General features: G+C 44.6%; 1 protein-coding gene across 1 annotated transcript in view; it reads right to left on the bottom strand.

Annotated features, from left to right (window-relative positions):
- LOC144830203 (retinol dehydrogenase 7-like) overlaps positions 1–18,800 on the bottom strand; it is a 154,554-nt gene that overhangs the window by 49,954 nt on the left and 85,800 nt on the right. Inside the window, exon 3 of the mRNA XM_078688892.1 lies at positions 7,335–7,593. Coding sequence (XP_078545018.1) covers positions 7,335–7,593 — 259 coding nt within the window. The remainder of the gene's footprint in view (positions 1–7,334; positions 7,594–18,800) is intronic.

An 18,800-nucleotide genomic window follows, 5' to 3' on the forward strand; every position in this document is an offset into this window, starting at 1 on the left:
ATTATCGAGTCCATTGACCCTGGTCCACGACCCTGCCGCGTCGGGAATCGAACCTTGGTCCCGGGCCGACTTTTGCTTCCGGGTCTGCCGCCTCTAACCAGTGAGCCACACCACTCCACAACACTAGGGGCCAGATGTAGGAGAGCAAATACCGGTCGGTAACGGCCGAATTCGGCCGTTACCGACCGGTATTTGGGTTTTCACATGTAGGGGCCATTATTTTACAGAATCGGTAAATTTACCGATTCGGTAAATTTACCGATTCTGTAAAATACCGAATCGGTAATTTTACCGATTCGGTAAATCCAAATGTAGGTGACACTCCTGAGAGTGCCACAGGCCCTTAAGAGTCTGTATTTTACCACACAATCCTATTGTGTGGTAAAATACTGAATCCAGGTGTGCATGCACATCTGTGCATGCATACTGTGCAATGTGACACACAGACATGCCCTTAGGGGATGTATGTGTGCCACATGTCACACATGCCTTTACTTGGGGGGCTAGAGGGTGTCAAAGTGACACCCCTGCACCCTTGCAACATTCGGTATTTACCGATTTGGTAAATACCGAATCGGTATTTCCATTGATTCCTATAGGCTTCACAGCCCATAGGAATCAATGGGAAATACCGATTCGGTATTTACTGAATCGGTAAATACCGAATGTTACCGATTCGGTAAATCAAATTAAAAAAATACCTACATCTCCCTCCTTCATATTTACCGATTCATAAATACCGAATCTGTAAAATTCGGTATTTATGAGTCGGTAAATTGAAGTTACCTACATCTGGCCATAGGTCTTGGTACCAGCAGCTGGAATCTAGAAACAACAAGTTTACGACGAGTATCAATGCCCTTTTCTGATTTGTCACCATATTTGGCAGGAGGCCTGTTCACAACATGTTAGCGATTTATCAGGCAAAAAGCCTAAGGGTGGCCACCTATGGGGCAGGAGTTTGGGGCCTCAACAGAGTAACTGGGCTACAGTTAACTGAAAACCGGTTCGCCTGCCATTTGTTTTCCCTCCCCCAATGTACAGCTACTTTTTTTGTCTTAAGGAGTTCGGGGGATAAAATTCAGACTCGCTCTCTTATGTTGTGGTGACGAGTCTAGACCAATGAGGCACTGACACTTAATAGAGCGATTATCGGGGAATATCTGTCTTTGGACTTGGGTCTAGAAATCCCTTGGTTGAGGAAGGTTAAGGATATGGTTTTGGCGTTGTCTAGACCAGATCTGTTTGGCAATCCACCATAAATATTTTCCCTCAAGAAAAGGGCACTGAGAGACATATGTTACGCAAATTATGTGGCAGCAAGGTGGGATAAAGTCAGAACTATGCCCTCGGGTATTTGCTATATCTCACTGGCCCCCTATGATGGCCTGCAGTCATTTTTGCTACTTAATGCCCAGCATCACCAGGATCCCTTCCTTCTGAGGTTTAGACTTAGTTTATTTAGTTGACTAGCCACTTTCCCCCACTGTAACAACTGGGAGTGTGTCCTCGATCCCTGTGATCTGATTTCTGCACAAAGCACCTTATATGTAATTTTATTACAGTCTTTATGCTATAACTAGATCCTGTACCATCAAAGTCCTTTTGAATACATTTTCAGTTCGACATTGCACACAGGCACTTTACTTCCTCCAAAATAATAGCAGCTGTATATACTTACCTCAGATTAGTAACAAAGATTGGGAGAATCTGGTACCTAGCAGGGAAGACCCATTTGGGCCTTTTCAAGACCCATGATAACAGTAGTCCCATGCCGCAGTGGCATTACTAGATCTTTGGCCGCCCATGGCGGTACCTGCATTTAACGGCCTGCTGCGGCCACATGTAAGAGCGGGGTGTGCTGCCAATTCCTGAGTTTGCCGCAGGTAGGAGCGGGGGGAGGTCGCCACCTCCAAAACTCATGTTACCCCCCCACATGCTACGCCACTGCCATGCCGGACCACAAAGTCGACTTCCTTCACATTCCAAGTTTTATTGCACTTGTGGATAGGGACCCTTGTTTTGAAGGGATTCTGACTTTGAATCTGCACTTTCTCCCTTGGATCTAAGGTTACACAAGGGACAGTCTTCTCCACATGTTACCAAATTTCTCATCTATTGAACTATCAGCACTTTCTTAATTTGGCGCCTTAACCTCACCTCTTAGCATAGGGCATTAGCATAGGGAAGTGGCCTCTTTTAAAAAAAATATTTTGATGTGTGAGAGTCTGGTCACAGGTCTCTGGGATGTGCCCCACATACTAAGCCCACTAAGTTGGCGGATCCAGCTATTGTCTGGTTGACGCCTTGTTTACATCTGGCCCACATCCCCGCTTGCATTATTAGCTGTGTAACGCTGCTGTATAGGTACTCTTCTAAGGGAAGCCTAGACATTCAGAACTGGCAATTATATTGGTAGGAGCACATAGCAGACCCTTAATTGAGGCTTTTGTTCTCTGTCGTTTACTCATGAATTGAACTTGAATATGTATTGTTTTTAACTCTGATGTCATACTTTTAAGTATGTCAAAGCTTAACGGTGTTTTTACTTGTATTGCTTTAGTTATTGCTCTAGACATATCTGGATGTTAATTGCATTTCTATATATATTTCCTTTTTCTTATTGTACCTTTACGGTCTATTTAATTAGATCGAATAAAGTTCATTCTGATTCTGATTGAAATGTGTTGTGTGAGGGTGGCTGGAGAAAGTATTGCAGCATATCACAGATGGAGGGCGTGAAGGAGGTTGTAATGAGAGGATGCGAAGCAAGGAATTTAGGACAGAGGATAGGGGAGTAGTTAGACATTGGTTGCAGGTGTATGAAAGCAGTGCAAAGGTGGGATTTTGTGTTTGTATAAGGGCCAAGCAAGAGGGCCAAAGAGATGTGCTTTGATCAAGGGGCCGCAAGCAGCAGTCATGGCTATGACTACTGGAAGATGTCGCCCTGATGAACATCAGGGCTGCTTTGGAGACACCCACTGCTAAGTGCTTGTTCTGGGTACAGTAGCCGGCTATTGTCTTCGTGGATTCATGTCAAGACATTCAGGTAATGTAGTGGGAACTGTCAGGATTCCAGATTCAATTGAAGGCAAGATGATCATAAATATTTCAACTGAACAACGGAACAGATTTGATCATCTTTTTTGGGGATTGAGAAGGTCGATGCTCTAACTACAGGTTCTGTTGAAGGTCAGGAATTCAATTTGGAGGTGGCACGTTTAACAAAGGCTGATAGAGCTTTAGTTTCCTAAGGAGGAATTAAGAATCTATTCTGTGTAGGGTGCTGTATGATTTCCCAGGTATGGTAGCCCGTACACTGCAGGTAGAGCTGCACACAAGGCTAGTCACCCCTTCTCTCCACATGGTTTGGTCTCAACATTCCAGCTGGGTCAGAACCTAAAGAGAGCTGAGCGTAAACAAATGCTCTGAAAGATCACCAACAATAAGCTGTTTTGTAAAAAGGAAGGGGGCATAATTTCTCCAAGGAGATGTAATAGCTAAACTCTTGCAGAACACATTCACTTGACGGTATTTCTGCTAAAGGGAATTCCTCAGGTTGCTGAATTATGGGGTGCTCTTACTTTTTCACTCAAGCCTTCAGAATTTTAGGTGAATCTTTGTTTTTATAAATTATGTTAACGTAAAATGTGGGTGTTATTTGTCGGAAAAAAAAAACAACAATATGGTGAGGGAGGTCCTAAGGGAGTTTAAAGACCAGACAAAGACACATTCCCTAACTGAATGCATAAATCACAAAAGTGTCAAAGGGTCTAACAGAATCTATGTGTGGTTCATTAAACTAACAAAAGTTACTGTCAACTCATCTAGTGAATGTAAAGATACATTGATGGATACCTGCGATTACTAACAGGATCCCCATCAGTCACCACTCGGAACCGCCCTTCATCATTTGGGATTCCAGTTAACCACAAAATAGGTACACTACCGGTTAAGATGGAAGGTCAGATGGTATAACCTCTTAAGAACCTGGTAGTGGCCAAAGTGGTTTAGAGTGTCACAAACTACCCATCAATATAAAATGAGGGTGACTGATTTGCAGTGCTAGTGTAAAAAAGTGTGATAAGTGAGTGAAAACTAAAATTGGGTGAGGGAGCATGAATGAGACTAACTTTATTCTGTTCTATGCTTGCTCCACCAACATTAAAAGAGCAGCATAAGTAGATTCAACAAATGTCTACCTAGATGGAAATATGGTCAACATGTTTCAGCAATTCCAAGGGACTAAGGAGTCCATTGCTTTCATCAGGACCGGAATATTAGAGAAAATGCTACTGCAAGGAGTGTAGTGAAAGGTTAAAAGAGTGACTACATATTAACGAAACTGCAACATGGAAAAAGATCACCTGTTTTTCTAGGTGTGTTCTTTACTCGCAGATGTTATGTATGTCACTGCAAAAAGAAACAGACACAGACAAACGCATGTAAAATGACCACATACATATAGATATAATAATGTGTGAAAAATCCACATTTAACAATAAACCAGATTTAACTGTAAACCATTGGTTTTAATACAATACCACATTGGATATATATTTTTATCAGCAAGAAATACTTGGATGTAATATTTTCATGTAGCAAAATGTGCTTCGTCTTACCCTTATTGTAGAAGCACATTGCTCCACCCCGCCTGGCAACGGCTCAGGACTCGAGGGAAGCACCGCTCTGATAGAAAGAAGCAAAAAGACAAAAATATGTCATTGCTTCCTAGTCAAACGAAAATAAAGCACATTGAAAAGTACCCAGCGAGAGTGATTGACATGAGGTTTGTATTATAATAGAACACCGCATGGCTCGGACCCATGGTGTTCTTATGAAGGCACCGTCAAAATAAAGGTCTTTATCGAAATGTCAGTTTACATACCGAGTGTCTCTAGTGCTCGGCAGTTCAGTGGTAATAACTTTTAATTTTATGCGGGACCCAATGTTGATTTTTTTCTTCTTCATGGTTTGTCTGGCTTGATTATGACAAAAACCATGGAGTGAATACGGGCTGTATCGACAGACAGAAAAGTATTTTTGCCGCGTTGCCCAAATAATGCTGTAATAGATTACTACGCGCAAAAAAACACAGCAATAGTCTCGGTCTGCGGGCCGTTCGTAAAGGAAAGGTTGTTAATCCTTAGTTTCGCGCTCTATTTAAAAGAAAATACTCTCCAAACAGAACTCGGATAGTGTGCGGCTCACCTCTCCGTCGGTACTCCTTCGCCACCATCTGAACCAGTTGGGGAGGTGCCGACAAGGAGTGGGGGCTGCCGTTAAGAGCCGCACGCTGACTGGCTCGCTGTCGGTCATGTGATCGGGGCATCCAGTGGAAGTACCCGTTACTGCAAGATTCTGCATAGTCAGATGCTGTTTTCTTATTAGTAGTTCGACGATCTTGCGACATCAAACATCAATTACAGCATTATTTTACAAATCAGTCACCCTCATTTTATATTGATGGGTAGTTTGTGACACTCTAAACCACTTTGGCCACTACCAGGTTCTTAAGAGGTTATACCATCTGACCTTCCATCTTAACCGGTAGTGTACCTATTTTGTGGTTAACAGGAATCCCAAATGATGAAAGGCGCTTCCGAGTGGTGACTGATGGGGATCCTGTTAGTAATCGCAGGTATCCATCAATGTATCTTTACATTCACTAGATGAGTTGACGGTGTTATTTGTCACCTGAGTTCGATATATCTACTGCTAGGACTTGATGAGAGCTAGATGAAAGTCAGATATTTCTTAGTATGTCAAACCACAGAAGCTTAGGAGTGCGTGCTGTCTTTCTCACATTGCCGCACTGCACACTTTATATGTGGGTGTTGTGTATCATACTAATACCACATGGGGTGTCAACAGGCTGTCCAAGCAGCACAATCCGTCCTAAGTAGCACACATTGATAGTAACATCCCACTACTCATGCAGTAGGGGCAGAAACTCGCACCCCCTTATAACACCTGCTAACAATTTAATATGCATTTTCTATTGTCCATTCCATGTAGGACCCATTAGTTGCCTCTTAATGCGCACAGAGAACCTTGTTTGCCCTTCGTGATTTAGACTGTTAGGCCATAGGAAACTATGACGTGAGTTTTAGCTGTTTTAACTTGGATTTACGTTTTAATGTATAACCCAAAATATTCTTTAGAACCAAGAGTGTAATAAAACTTTCAAACGTACTTGCCTTCGTTCCGAGTTCCACCTCCCATGATCTATGACTGAACTGCCAAAAGGTACTGTCAGGACGAGGATACGGATACCCAAAACTCATAAAAGGGAGGGCAGAAGGGCAGTTTATTTTTTATTTTTAAAGCGCGAACAATCACCCGTAAGGGTCTCTAGGCGCTGGGGGCCGTCGGGAAGATTAAGCAAGCTATTGCCCAGAGTCACATGGTGCTGGGCTAATCTGCCGCCGGCGACCGAACCATGATCCCCAGATTCCGGAGTCAGTTGCCCTCGCCGGGGCGCCACACCTCTTCCACAAAATTTGATTACTTCAGTTACTAGAACACCACCTTCCAACCTTGCATTTGTGGGGACTGGAGAGGGCTGTGGCATCTGCATCACGATAAACAGGACTGAAACCGAACTGCTGCTGACCAGGGGGGTGGGGAAGGAATTTCGGGGTACCGAATGCAGCAGCAGTAGCCAACTTTGATATATCTCACAGCTCTTATTTTTCATTCTAGTTTGTTCAACTGTATGAGCATCTCACCACTGATTTGTAACCTTCTCCCTTTGGGTTTTCAGTTTTACTTTCTGTCCTCACCCCGTGTCCTTGAGAATTAGAGTACCGCATTAATGGCTTCTCATGTTGCTGGCCTGTAGGTACCGTTTCTTGCTAACTCCCAAGTATCCAGATGTACCGGCAGGGAAAGCTGGCGATTACCAAGAGTATGTTTGCATATGTGAGGTTGTTTATAACTCTTTAAATTCCGTTTTATGTTACAGAAATCTTTATTTTCTCCTATGGCGGCTTTATTCTCACCAGCCCTCAACTAACCTCTCCTGACGTATACTAGGAGCCATTCCTGTATTGTCAGAATGCATCTCTCGCTCTGTCCCCCCATATTCTACTGATGTTGACCTACATTTATGGTATATATTCACAATAATAGGAAGGGGATCAGACCCTATTGAGGTGAGTGGGTTAGCAGCAGAAGTTTATTCATACATTCATCAGGACAGCTCTATTTAATGGATTGGCAGTCGTCTGTCCATACTTACATTTAGGGGACTATATTTATGTGACAAGGCAAAGTCAGGGCTAAAGTGTAGCAAAATTGAACTTATGATGAATTGCAACCAAGATACTCACCTCAGGCTGTCAGAGAAAGCTTCAACTCCATATTTGGAAATCGAGTACCCTCCTCCGATTACAGACACCCTGCCCGATACACTGGACACATTGACAATCCTCCCTTGAGCCTTCCTCACAAGGGCAAGTAGGCTAAGAGTAACATCAATCATCCCGATTAGATTCACATTTATCACCAGCGTGAAGTCGTCCAAGGTCAGCCACTCATTCGGAGCCATTGGGATTCCAATTCCAGCATTATTGACCAAGCCCCAAAGCCCTGTAGGGAGAAGAAAATTAAAGAGGAGCAAGTAGGTTTTCCAGTAGTTTGAGGCAACAAAATAGTCATGACATCATTCACTTCATATGTCACTTGGAACTTAATTGAAATAGCAATTGTATTTTATTAAAAGAAATTGCCAAAACAGACAAGTACTAGCCATATTCCTCTGGCTACAAACGCATAACTCCTTCAACAAGTCATATTGGCGACCTATTTTTTCTTTTCTGCAAGTTCCTGTAGGTGCGATATTTCTGAAGATGACTTTAAACACTTGATTCACTTTCACTCACTAAGGTCAACTACCTATTTGCAATTGAGGATATGCTCACAGCATCATGCTCAAATGTCTATGCACTGGACCAGTGGCGTGTTGCCAGCTGTACATCACTGACTACAAGGAAGAGTTCCAAAGTGATTTCGTTAGTAGAATGCATTTTGTTTTTGCTACCAACCTTCACACTATCTCCAATAATCAGTTACTTTCTTACTAATCCACAGCTGCTACTGAAAGGGAACAGAATCAAGTCTCACCTTTCAATATGTAGCAGGATGAGCCAAGAAGCAAAATGATACGGAACTGCTTTCAAATTGCCGGCACTTTAATGGGACCAAGAACAAGTTAACCGCATAGTCCCAAAATCTGTGAAACCATCGCCAAAATGATGATTAGTGCTTACCTCCTTTTACTGTTCTGTCCATCAAAAAGCACACAGCCACCACACAAAAAACACACCAAGGGCCCAAAATGCAACGCTTCTTTTGTCCTGGAATAAATATCAAAACCCCAATTACTCCAAAAAATGTCCATATTGCTAAGTGAAAACCCCAGGCTATAACCCAAAAGCTCCAGCCCAACCACTACTGAAAGACCACCAGTCTGGGTAGAAGGGATGGGGACTAGATATTACACCTGGTCCTCATCACTGCATGAATCTCTCCAAATGCCTTCATGAATTTCATTCAATTTGACATCTTATTCAGGAGATAACCATACTGACTATTAGATGTTTGTTTAAACATAATTGTATTTATTTTTAATAAACAATAAATCTGCAATATAATTTCCTGTGCATAAACAACCACCATAGTCTGTTCAACTGTGGATCATATCACTCTGCAATTCCTACCAGCAGCACCATCAAATGGCATTAAAAACTTCGGAATGCACTGCTCACATCTATGAGCGCTCTTGAGGCTGAAGAGGAGCATATGCGTACATTGGCAGGATATGTCTCGCATTGATAATAAACACCCTCCTTTTGGATCATCACCACCATACACTCACCTACTACAATGTCTGCTCCTCTTCCCCACCAGGCAGAGGCCCGATCTAACTAGAGGTGTGACTATCTCCTGCATGTTCCCAACAACCCCTCTCCTATCCCCAGAATGCCCAAAATGAGCCAAGGGTGGGCTATGGCAGGTCGATATCATGCAACTCTTCACTCCTCGAGAGAAACCCAGGCTCATATTACTAAATTGTCACCCCACCTGACCCCTTATCATAGCTAGAATTGCCTTCCTCAGTTTTCCCCACAATCAGGGCAGCAAGTATTGCCTCCCAGGCTCTGCAGAGTCTATGGGTCTCCTGCCCTTACGTGCCTCTAGGAGCATAGCACTCCCCTCCCAATCTGCCCAATGCAGCGAGTCTGTTCTCTGGTGCTCAACCTTGGGTCCCAACGCATGCTTCCAGTGCATCTTAATTCAATGTTTGATGCGTATTAGGGCTAGATCAATAAACTGCTATGTGATTTTATGCTTAGCAGGTCGGCGATAGGGAACTTGCAGGCACATCCTGGATGGGGGGGTCCGGAAATGGTCTGTAACCTCCGCCAGTAGTTGCCACACCCCGGACCCATAAGTGTTATATGGTCACATTTTAGGCCCAAATAGGAACACCACCATTTTACATTCATATGTTTTTAAGTTGCCTTCTTTACTTAAACATGATGACATTTGACACACATTACCTTGCATGCTTGTGCAGGATAATACTTCTCTGAACAGCTCCACTTCAATTTCCACTTCGTAGACATATTATCAAATTCTTTGAACATTCTATACAAGGCCTAAGTTCACTGTCCAAAATGTTGTTATTGTTGGTTTGGCAACAGAGCTGTCACAATAGAATCAGTAATAGTGGCCTGACTGGGACTTCGGCATGGCAATATGACCGATATTTTTTATATAAACAACATCACTCCTTGTTTAGTTAGAGGAACATTCCACTGGCACTGAGAGGTAGCCACATGCTGGAATCCCAGCCCGGCTGATTCTGGTTTACCTCTTGCGAACTATGAAGCCCAGCTCTCCACCAAGATGGACTGCCTGATGACACTTACCCACAGGTAACAGGAAGTTAGATCACAGTACAGAGATTTGGCAAATACATCCACCCTAGGCAGACTAGGATAGGAAGTGCTAGATAGGCGTACAATATATTACAGTACTTATGTGCAAGCATACATTCTCTGTAACAGCAAAATGGTTGAACTGTTTAGCTTTTTACCATTCTCATTAAGCTAATTAAGTTAATCTGTTTCCTTTTATTGATTATTGCAGCACACTTATTTTACTCAAGAATCACAATGCTTCAATACATTTTGAAACTGCATTTTGTGTGTTTCTTGTGTATCACTTGGGATATGCATGAGTAACCAAGCGAAAATGTTCTATATTTGTTTTCATGATTTACTTAGGGAGCCAAGGTTTTCATGTTCTAAGTTTCCACATTCCACCTGTTACCTTGCCAGGTTAGGGGTACAGATGGTGAATTGTGACTAAAGACTAAATCCAACATATCCTGGTGTGCTCAGACTCAATCTTGCACAATTTTGTCATTTTTGTTGTCTAACAAATGCACCGTTTTAGTGAGAAAATATATAAGCTGTAAGACATAAGAAGTCAAGTAGACACAGCTCCGCAGCATATGGCGGAGATCGCCAGGATCAGAATAACAATGCAGGCATTCAAATGTGGTTAGCTGAGAATACAACACAAAAATCCATAGGTAATGGATCGTGGGTACCTAGCCAGAGAGAGTCTTTTATACTTAGCCCAGACTTTGGGTATACCTATTCAGAAAAGAAAAATTTATTTTCTTGAGTACCCTTACTCACCCAGGGTTGCCCCTAGGTGACATGCTTCATCATTGGGGTCATCCCAAGCATCTACTGCTTGGGGCGTGCTGCGACTTGGGGAAGACGTAGGAGCACAGATTTGTGAATCTATGTATGGTGGAGTGGTGATTTGTGCTAATTAAAAATACCTAACTAGTGAGCTAAAACTTTATTAATGCTCCTAGCTGGTACATTAAAAAGGGTTAGATAGAGGAAAAAGTAACTGTTATGTAGTCAAGATCCCTACCATCCTGTCGACATGTTTCACGGTGTCCCCTACACCTTTTCTTCAGGACAACATGAGGACCAGCCTCATGTGTACCACTCCTGTGAATAACCTAAATTCAGGTAGTGACAAAAATTACAGGAAAACACACCTAATATGTGTGTTTCATATTACATATATACGGTTTAGCGATGTACCCGCAGTAACTTCATTGTAGGAGAAAAACATAAACTTGTAGGTTAATACATACATTACCTGCCCTAATGGGCAGGTCCTTCTCATGTCCAAATAATATTAATGTGGTTTCTAGTGCCTATGAAAATTATAAAAACAATGGTGCGTGTGTTAGTGCTTCTAAAAATAAAGATAATAATAAAATTGCAACTTTCAACAGGCTCTCGTGTTCCATCTGTGGCTGTTGTGGGTGTTCCTGTATAAAGTAACATGCTCACAAACATATTGTAAAAAACATTTGTTTCACTGGACACACTCGTTCACATGCATGACATATAACATTTGTTGGGAGGAAAGCAATGGTCGAATGAAAAAAATACTTTTTAGTAAGCACTATTATGCCCCATGGTCTGCCAGGGTGGAGGGGCCTGTCAACTCAGTGGGTAAAAGAAAAATAGGCAACTGGTATAAATTGCTGTATTTTATATCCCTAGGAAAAAAGGGGGATCAGAATGTGGACAAAGGTGGTTTGAAAATGTTATGCCCATTTCGCCGATCCATCGCGTTGTTTCCTGGCATGGAAGGAAAATTCAGAGAACTTACTTGTCTCTGCTGCCCTCTGTCTATGCAACCTAATGGTCCCCGGCTTGACCGCATCTTAGCGTGTCAAAGCCCGTGGCCCTATTTAGGAAATGAGAATTTTCTGTCAACGCCTCGCCGCGTGCAGCGGAAGGCTAGAACGTGTCAGATGAAGTTTTATTGTGTGTGGCGCATAGTGTCCGCCATTACTATTCCTACGGGTGATCCCACGATGTCCCCGTATCTCTCTATGTGGGTCTTACTTTTACAATTAAAAAGCCTCCTTTTTACTTTAATATTGAATAACGTGGAAGTCAAATAGTGATATTAGAATACTTTACTATCGTGTTTTCCGATATTGGGTTACGAACCCACCAGATCGTGGTGGCCATGATTGGTTGGGACAGAGATTAACCATATGTGGTACTTGTTTAGGAGATCTCGGACAGCGGTTAAACTGCTGGTTCCTGTCCCTCTGTGGTGGTTCAATTATTTGGTTCAATTATTTTAAGAGCGAAAGAATTCTATGATAGTACAGATAAAAATTAAAGTTATAGATACCAAAAAACGAAACTAGGAGGTCAAGGACGTTTTTTGTTTTTTGTTTGCCCTCCAAAATGAAATTTGCAACAATCACTTCATGGGTGGTAGGGTTCATGATGCTGGAGACTTATTTCAAGAACTGCCCCCATGGTATATTCTCATTCAAGCCTCTGACGTCAGTGCAGAGTTTGAACACCCATCTCTGTTCTTTTTCTAACAAGGATTGTTCCAAGTTGTCACATTGTTTTACGTGCTCCAGAATGACCCATTTCAAATCATTTGGGGCATGTTGCATCTCATTGAAATGAGCTGTCATCCTGGTACTCGCCCTAAGACATCTGATGTTACTCCGGTGTTCACAAATTCTAGTACTTATTTTTCTGGTGGTCATACCTACATAGTGTAATTCACACACACATGTGATTAGGTACACCACACAGATAGTAATGAGGCGGAACAATGTTGGGATGAACTGACAGAGCTCAAATGAAACCAAGTGAAAACAATTCTGAGGAGGATCCTGCCCTGTGTTTACGTAGGACTTCGAACTCACCTGGAGTATCCGGGACCAGTTTGTGCAGCTTACTTGTGCAGCATACTACGGCTCACGTGTGCCGCTCGTTAGCCGTGGTCTCTGAGGAGGACCCTGCCCTTTGCTTCCCTGGAGCTTTGAACTCATCTGGAGTATTTGGGACCTGTTTGTGGAGAGAGAGGACGGGTGCGGGACTGCGAGGCCCAGCATTCTGAGCGGCCTGCCATTCGCCGCAGCTGGTGCCTCTTCCCGCCCCGCCTCCTCTTACTTAGCTCCACCCACAACCGCGCACGCGCGACGCGCGCGGGCGGGTGCCGGGCAAAGCCCGGGCCAAGGGCGGGCCCGTTGTAGCCCGTTAGAGACCGTGCAGGACCGGACCGGGCCATCCCTCTTGGCCCTGATTCTCAGGATTTGAACTAGGAATCTATCTTTACCTTCAATTCGTAAAGGAGGACTGGCGAGTCCACAAATCATGGAGGGTCGAGAGACAAGGAGCAAGACCACTGCTTCAAGTACTTTGATTGCTGGTACATTGGACAGTTTTTTGTCTAGAGCGAACTCGGTTCTTTCCAAAGAGAACGCCGTGGTTGAAAGCCGTTTGTCACAAGGAATTGACAGTCTCAGGAGATCTTCCCTAGGTCTAATAGCTAGTGCTAAAACACCTGAAAGGGGGGGGGGGGTTTCTCCCACGCCCCTATTGGACAGTATTGACCAAACTATTACGGCTGTCTTACACGATCTTGGTAATACCCCAGGAGCTGCCAGGGCACCTTTACCAATCTCCCCTGAAGTGATAATTTTACCACCATCTGTAGCTACCACCAACACGGGGACATCAGAGGGTGGGTTGTCATCTACATGTAGTCAGTTAAAGGGAGTGAGGGAAGGGGCTGTCCCCAAGAGGAAACGCGGCTACCAGGTGAGGGTGGGAAAAAGGCGAAACTCGACAAGGGTCCCGAACCAAATTACACGTTGCCCCATGTCGGAAGTAGGGAAGTCCACCCCTTAACCATTGCTGATACTAATGTATTCCCCCAGGATTTGGAGCCAACCCAGCCCACTGAATTTATATTTGGGGATAAGGCGCAGGCAGGGACAGATAATCTGAATCCTGCACTGTGCTCCACTCTGAATTCCCTGCTTAACCCTCTAGTGGACAGATTAAATTCCATTGAGAGCAGACTCCTAACTATCGAACTGGCCACTGAGGAGATAATGAACCACCTTAAACAAGTTTCAACCGCACAGCAGGGTCAGTATGCTGGTGCGGGAGGGCTAGCTCTAGCACCTGTGTCTGATTCCACCTTAAACGCGTGCCCTAAATCAAATCCTGCAATAACTCAGGTGCCCCCGGGCGCGCCTAGCGCGAACATCCCTAGCTCTATAGGTCTGGGTCGTGTGGAGGCTGAGCGACCCAAAGCAGACAGTGGCCGTGTAAGGTGGAGTAAGGTAGTCAACCTGCCCCCGGAAGCGGCCCCACTGGTAGTTGTACTAACTGGTGTCCCTGAGCTTAGCGGCTCTTCCCCCGAATCATTCTCATCCCTAAAAAACAAGGTGGCCAGCTGGCTGAATATTCATAGACCGGCCCCACCACAACAGGTAACTGAAATTGTTATGGTCAGAAGGGTTCCATGGGTGGGTCCATTAAGCAAACATATACAGGGGGATTGCGTCCTGGTTAATTTTAGGCACCCAGGTATAGTCTCATACATTTGCAACTGGGTGGGCGACACAGCTGGTACCACAATTCAGGCCCACCCACTGTCCTTCTTTTATCCACCACCGAGTAATCCAGTTCCAAGTTGGGGGAAAGAGGGGTGGACAAGGGTGGGCGCTAGGAGTTTGACCGGAGGGCATAGGTCCAATCATTTCTCTACACCCATGTACCCTAACTACTTCCATGTCAACAGGTTCAGTTCTCTGGACCAGGTGGGCTGACTTAGTACGGGAACAAGTCTAGATAGACGAGCCGGCCCAGTAAGTCAACAAAAGTCCCAGTCCACCCGGGGAGACAGGAATGGGTTGAACATTCCTCAGGGGGAACCCCAGGTGGAACTGGGCGGGCTGGTCTCTGTATCTCTAGAAAGGGGGGCTGGTACGAACAACCCGGTGCTTTTGATAAACGGGGAGAGGGACCCCACTACGTCATCTACCAAGGCTATGGCTGGGAAACTATCTATAAAAATCATATCATGGAACATTGCAGGGCTTCATAACAAACTGGCCTGTCCAGAGTGGGGCACCTTTATTGACTCAAGTGATGTATGTTTCTTTCAGGAAACTTGGGCGAGAGGGGAGGAATTCAGGAGAGGTTTTGCTTCCTTCTCCATACCTGCAAAGTGGGGGGGAAGGGGAAGGCCCTCGGGAGGGCTGACAATTTGGGTGAAAACTCATCTGGGGTGCAGCGCCAGGACTCTGGAGACAGCATCAGAGGATGTACAGAGCCTCCTCCTGGCCTGGCATGACGCCTCCAAACTGGTTCTGGTGAATGTTTACTCCAGACCTGTTAGCCCCACAGCAGAGTCCAAAACCATGGAGGAAATTTCTATCTTTTTAACCAGAATCCCCCATGGGGCCACTCTGGTGCTAGGGGGTGACCTTAACTCCCACTTTGAGCCACTGAGTGATCTTATGGATGGTGCTGTTTTAGAAGAGGATAACCACTGGAAAATCCCCCCGTGGTGGATCTTCCGCCTAAAGCTTGGGCACCGCTGGCAGTCCAAATTCTAGCCTTAACGTTAAACCATTCAATTAGGGCATGCAATGGCCGTGCTGGCACGGATATACCAGCAAAATACACCTTTAACAAACCTGGCCAAGAGGCCCGATTGGATTATATATTCGTTGAAGCCTGTGCATGGCATAAAGTCATTGACTTTAAGGTGGTACCCAGGGAAAGTGACCACAACCCTCTGATCCTAGATTTCCTTTGCCCTGGTCGCTCTAAAGACAGTCCAAAGGGACAGAGAGAATCTGATAACCGGGCATTCCTCTCCAGCAATAGACGTAGAATCAGATGGGATAGGGCAGTAACTCGTCCTGAATTAGTGGCTAATATTTACGCAGAAGAAGCTTCAGCACTGGAAATTGTCATTGCCTCAACCCCGGAGCTCATTTCTGATTCAGCTTTTGCTAAACTCGGTGTTGCTCACCAGGTTTTGACCAAAAGCGTAGCTGAGATCCTGAACCCTGTTGGAAATGGGAAAAAAACAGTTAAAAAACACACCTGGTTTAATCCAGTATGCAGAAGGGCGAAATCAGAGCTCATCAAAGCACTGAAATTAAACCACAATAGTGCTATGATTAAAGAAAAAAGGGCTATCTACAGGAATCTAATCCGCCACGCAAAAGCAGAATGGGAGGTGGATCACTGGGCCAATTTAACATCGAGTCTTGCCGGAAGAAATGCCCGGCAATTCTGGCAAATTGTTAACACCGGGTCAACAGAACAAATTGAGGCTGTGGCCCCTAATGTAGCCGCCGAGGTGTGGGAAGAGCACTTCCGAACTCTTTACCGGGCGGATGCCCATGTGGGCCCACCAAACTCGTTTAGCCCAGCACCTAATATCCAGAGTGGATCACCAGAGTACGAGTTTACTGTAGGGGAGGTGGAGACTGCTATCCTTAACCTTCCCTTAAGTAAAGCTCCGGGCCTGGATAAGATACCAGGTGACCTTCTAAAGCATGCACCGGTGGTATGGGCTCCCTATCTGACGGCCATTTTTAATGCTATCTGGGGGGGCATGGAGGTCCCGAGTACCTGGCTGGGGGCAGAGATTGTCCCTATCTTCAAGAAGGGTTCACCTCTGCTCCCAACCAATTACAGGCCGATCAGTCTGATGGATATGTCTCAAAAACTTTTTGCACGTCTGATCTTAAATCGTCTTCTAGACTGGATCGAGGAGTATTCCATCTTAAGTCCCTTCCAGGCTGGGTTTAGGAAAAAGTTTTCCACTACGGACCAGATCTTCCGCTTATACATGCTTTATTGGAAAACTGTTAAGATCGGGGTGAGTCACTGTACACCATCTTTGTAGACCTACGCGCGGCATTTGATCTGGTCCCGCGCCAGAAGCTGTGGACTGAACTCCGGGAGCTTGGAATTTCACCCCCACTCCTGAACATGATAATACGACTTCACGCCCAGAACTTTGCACAGGTCAGGTGTGGCAACTCTGTTTCATTGACAGCATGATTCCCCGTTGACAGGGGGGTAAGGCAGGGGTGTGTCTTGGCACCTACCCTGTTTTGCCTCTATGTCAACGGGGTAATCGCACATCTGGACGCGGTTCAGGACAGTGATGGCCCAAAGCTCGCAGGGTCCAGGATTGCAGCGATCATGTTTGCGGATGACACGCTACTTCTTTCTAAAACCCCTATCGGTATTCAACGTGTCTTGGACGGGTTTGTTTCTTTTTGTAAAGAGCGAGGTTTGGAAATTAACACCTTAAAAACCAAATATATGATTTTTAATCCCCCCGCAACAACACGTCCAAACCCCACGATAGATGGTGTTAGACTAGAAAGGGTTCGCACTTTTGACTACCTAGGGCTTACCCTAAACAAATCTTTCACCTGGGCTCAACATGAACTGAAATCGCAACTCAAGATGACACAGATAGCGGGGGGCATACTGAAACTCTTAACTAGGTCATCATATAAACCGATTAGTCCCCCACTAGAAATCTATAAAGTGCGGGTGCTTGGGGCGGTGTCCTATGGGGCCGAGTTGTGAAGTTACAAGACTGGCTCAGCTCTCACTGTTGCGGAGAATAGATTCCTAAGGCAACTGACAGCCTTGCCCGTGAGTACCCCACTAGTGCAGCTAAGATTGGACCTTAGCATTAGACCTATTGAGGAGGAACTGGCCCTCAGACCTCTAACCTTTTGGAGGAGACTCTGGGTAACCCCAGAGTTTTCTGAATATAGGCAAGACCTAATTGAGGTATTGGGCTTGCCTAATGCGGGAAGGCTTCCATGGTTAAATTATGTTAGGATGGAATTCGAAAAACTTGGACTTGTGTCATTGTGGTCAGACCCGGAGCATGCCTGTGCCGGTATTTCACGAAATCAACTGGTACAGCTGTTCCGGGAAAATCGCATGGCCCAGTTATCAACTAGCACCAAATTGGGTACTCTTACAGCCAGCTTCCCTTCAATTAAGGACTCATACTCTCTAGAGCGAGTATTGGATGATATTAGCCCTGTTGCTTCGAGGAAGCTTTTTTTCCAATGGCGGCATGGTTCGCTACCTATCCGATCCCTCACGTCTGACTGGTGCGCATTATTGCCAAAGAACTGCCCAGGGTACACTGAACTTATAGAGAATAAGGTCCATGTTGTCTTTTTTTGCCCTGCCTACTCAAACCCGAGACGGAGATGGATTATCCCAATCTGTAAAAATCTGGGGTTAAGCCGTTGCCTACAGGCATACAGAATTTTAAAGACGGACCTCTCTCCGGTTGTGGTTTTCGCTGTCACGAAGTTCATAGCAGCGATTTGGAATATCAGAAGGGCATTTGTGGTCAACCCATAAATAAGAACATAGAAGCTACACAATTGAATCCTACAGGGGTTGGAACTAGAACTAGTAGGGTACGAGGGACAATTGATAAGCATGTTGATATGAAATGGAATTATATTGCTTGCTTTTTTCTTTTAACAATATTTTTATTGTATCATATAAACTGTTTTATTGTTGTGATCTTTTATGACAATTTATTGTCGAAATAAAGAAATAAAGAAAACAATTATTCATGGTATTATGATGGCCGAGTACCTTAGAATAAATGCAGCTCCTAGGGGTTTTTATAGTACGAAACAAACCTTTTATCTTCCAACAGGAAAAGGAATTGAAGAGAGATTGGTCGCTAATCTCTTGGCATTGCACAAGAGATTGGCTTGTGTTGATTATTAAAACTGCGACACGCCTCTCACATGCAATGAAGGATGAAATCTATACCCTAGAGGTTCAATTGAAAACCTATCAAACTACCAGCTGAATTGAAGAAACGCCTGGAAGAATTAAACA

The sequence above is a fragment of the Lissotriton helveticus genome, chromosome 1_1, assembly GCF_964261635.1.
Source record: "Lissotriton helveticus chromosome 1_1, aLisHel1.1, whole genome shotgun sequence".
NCBI lineage: Eukaryota > Metazoa > Chordata > Amphibia > Caudata > Salamandridae > Lissotriton > Lissotriton helveticus.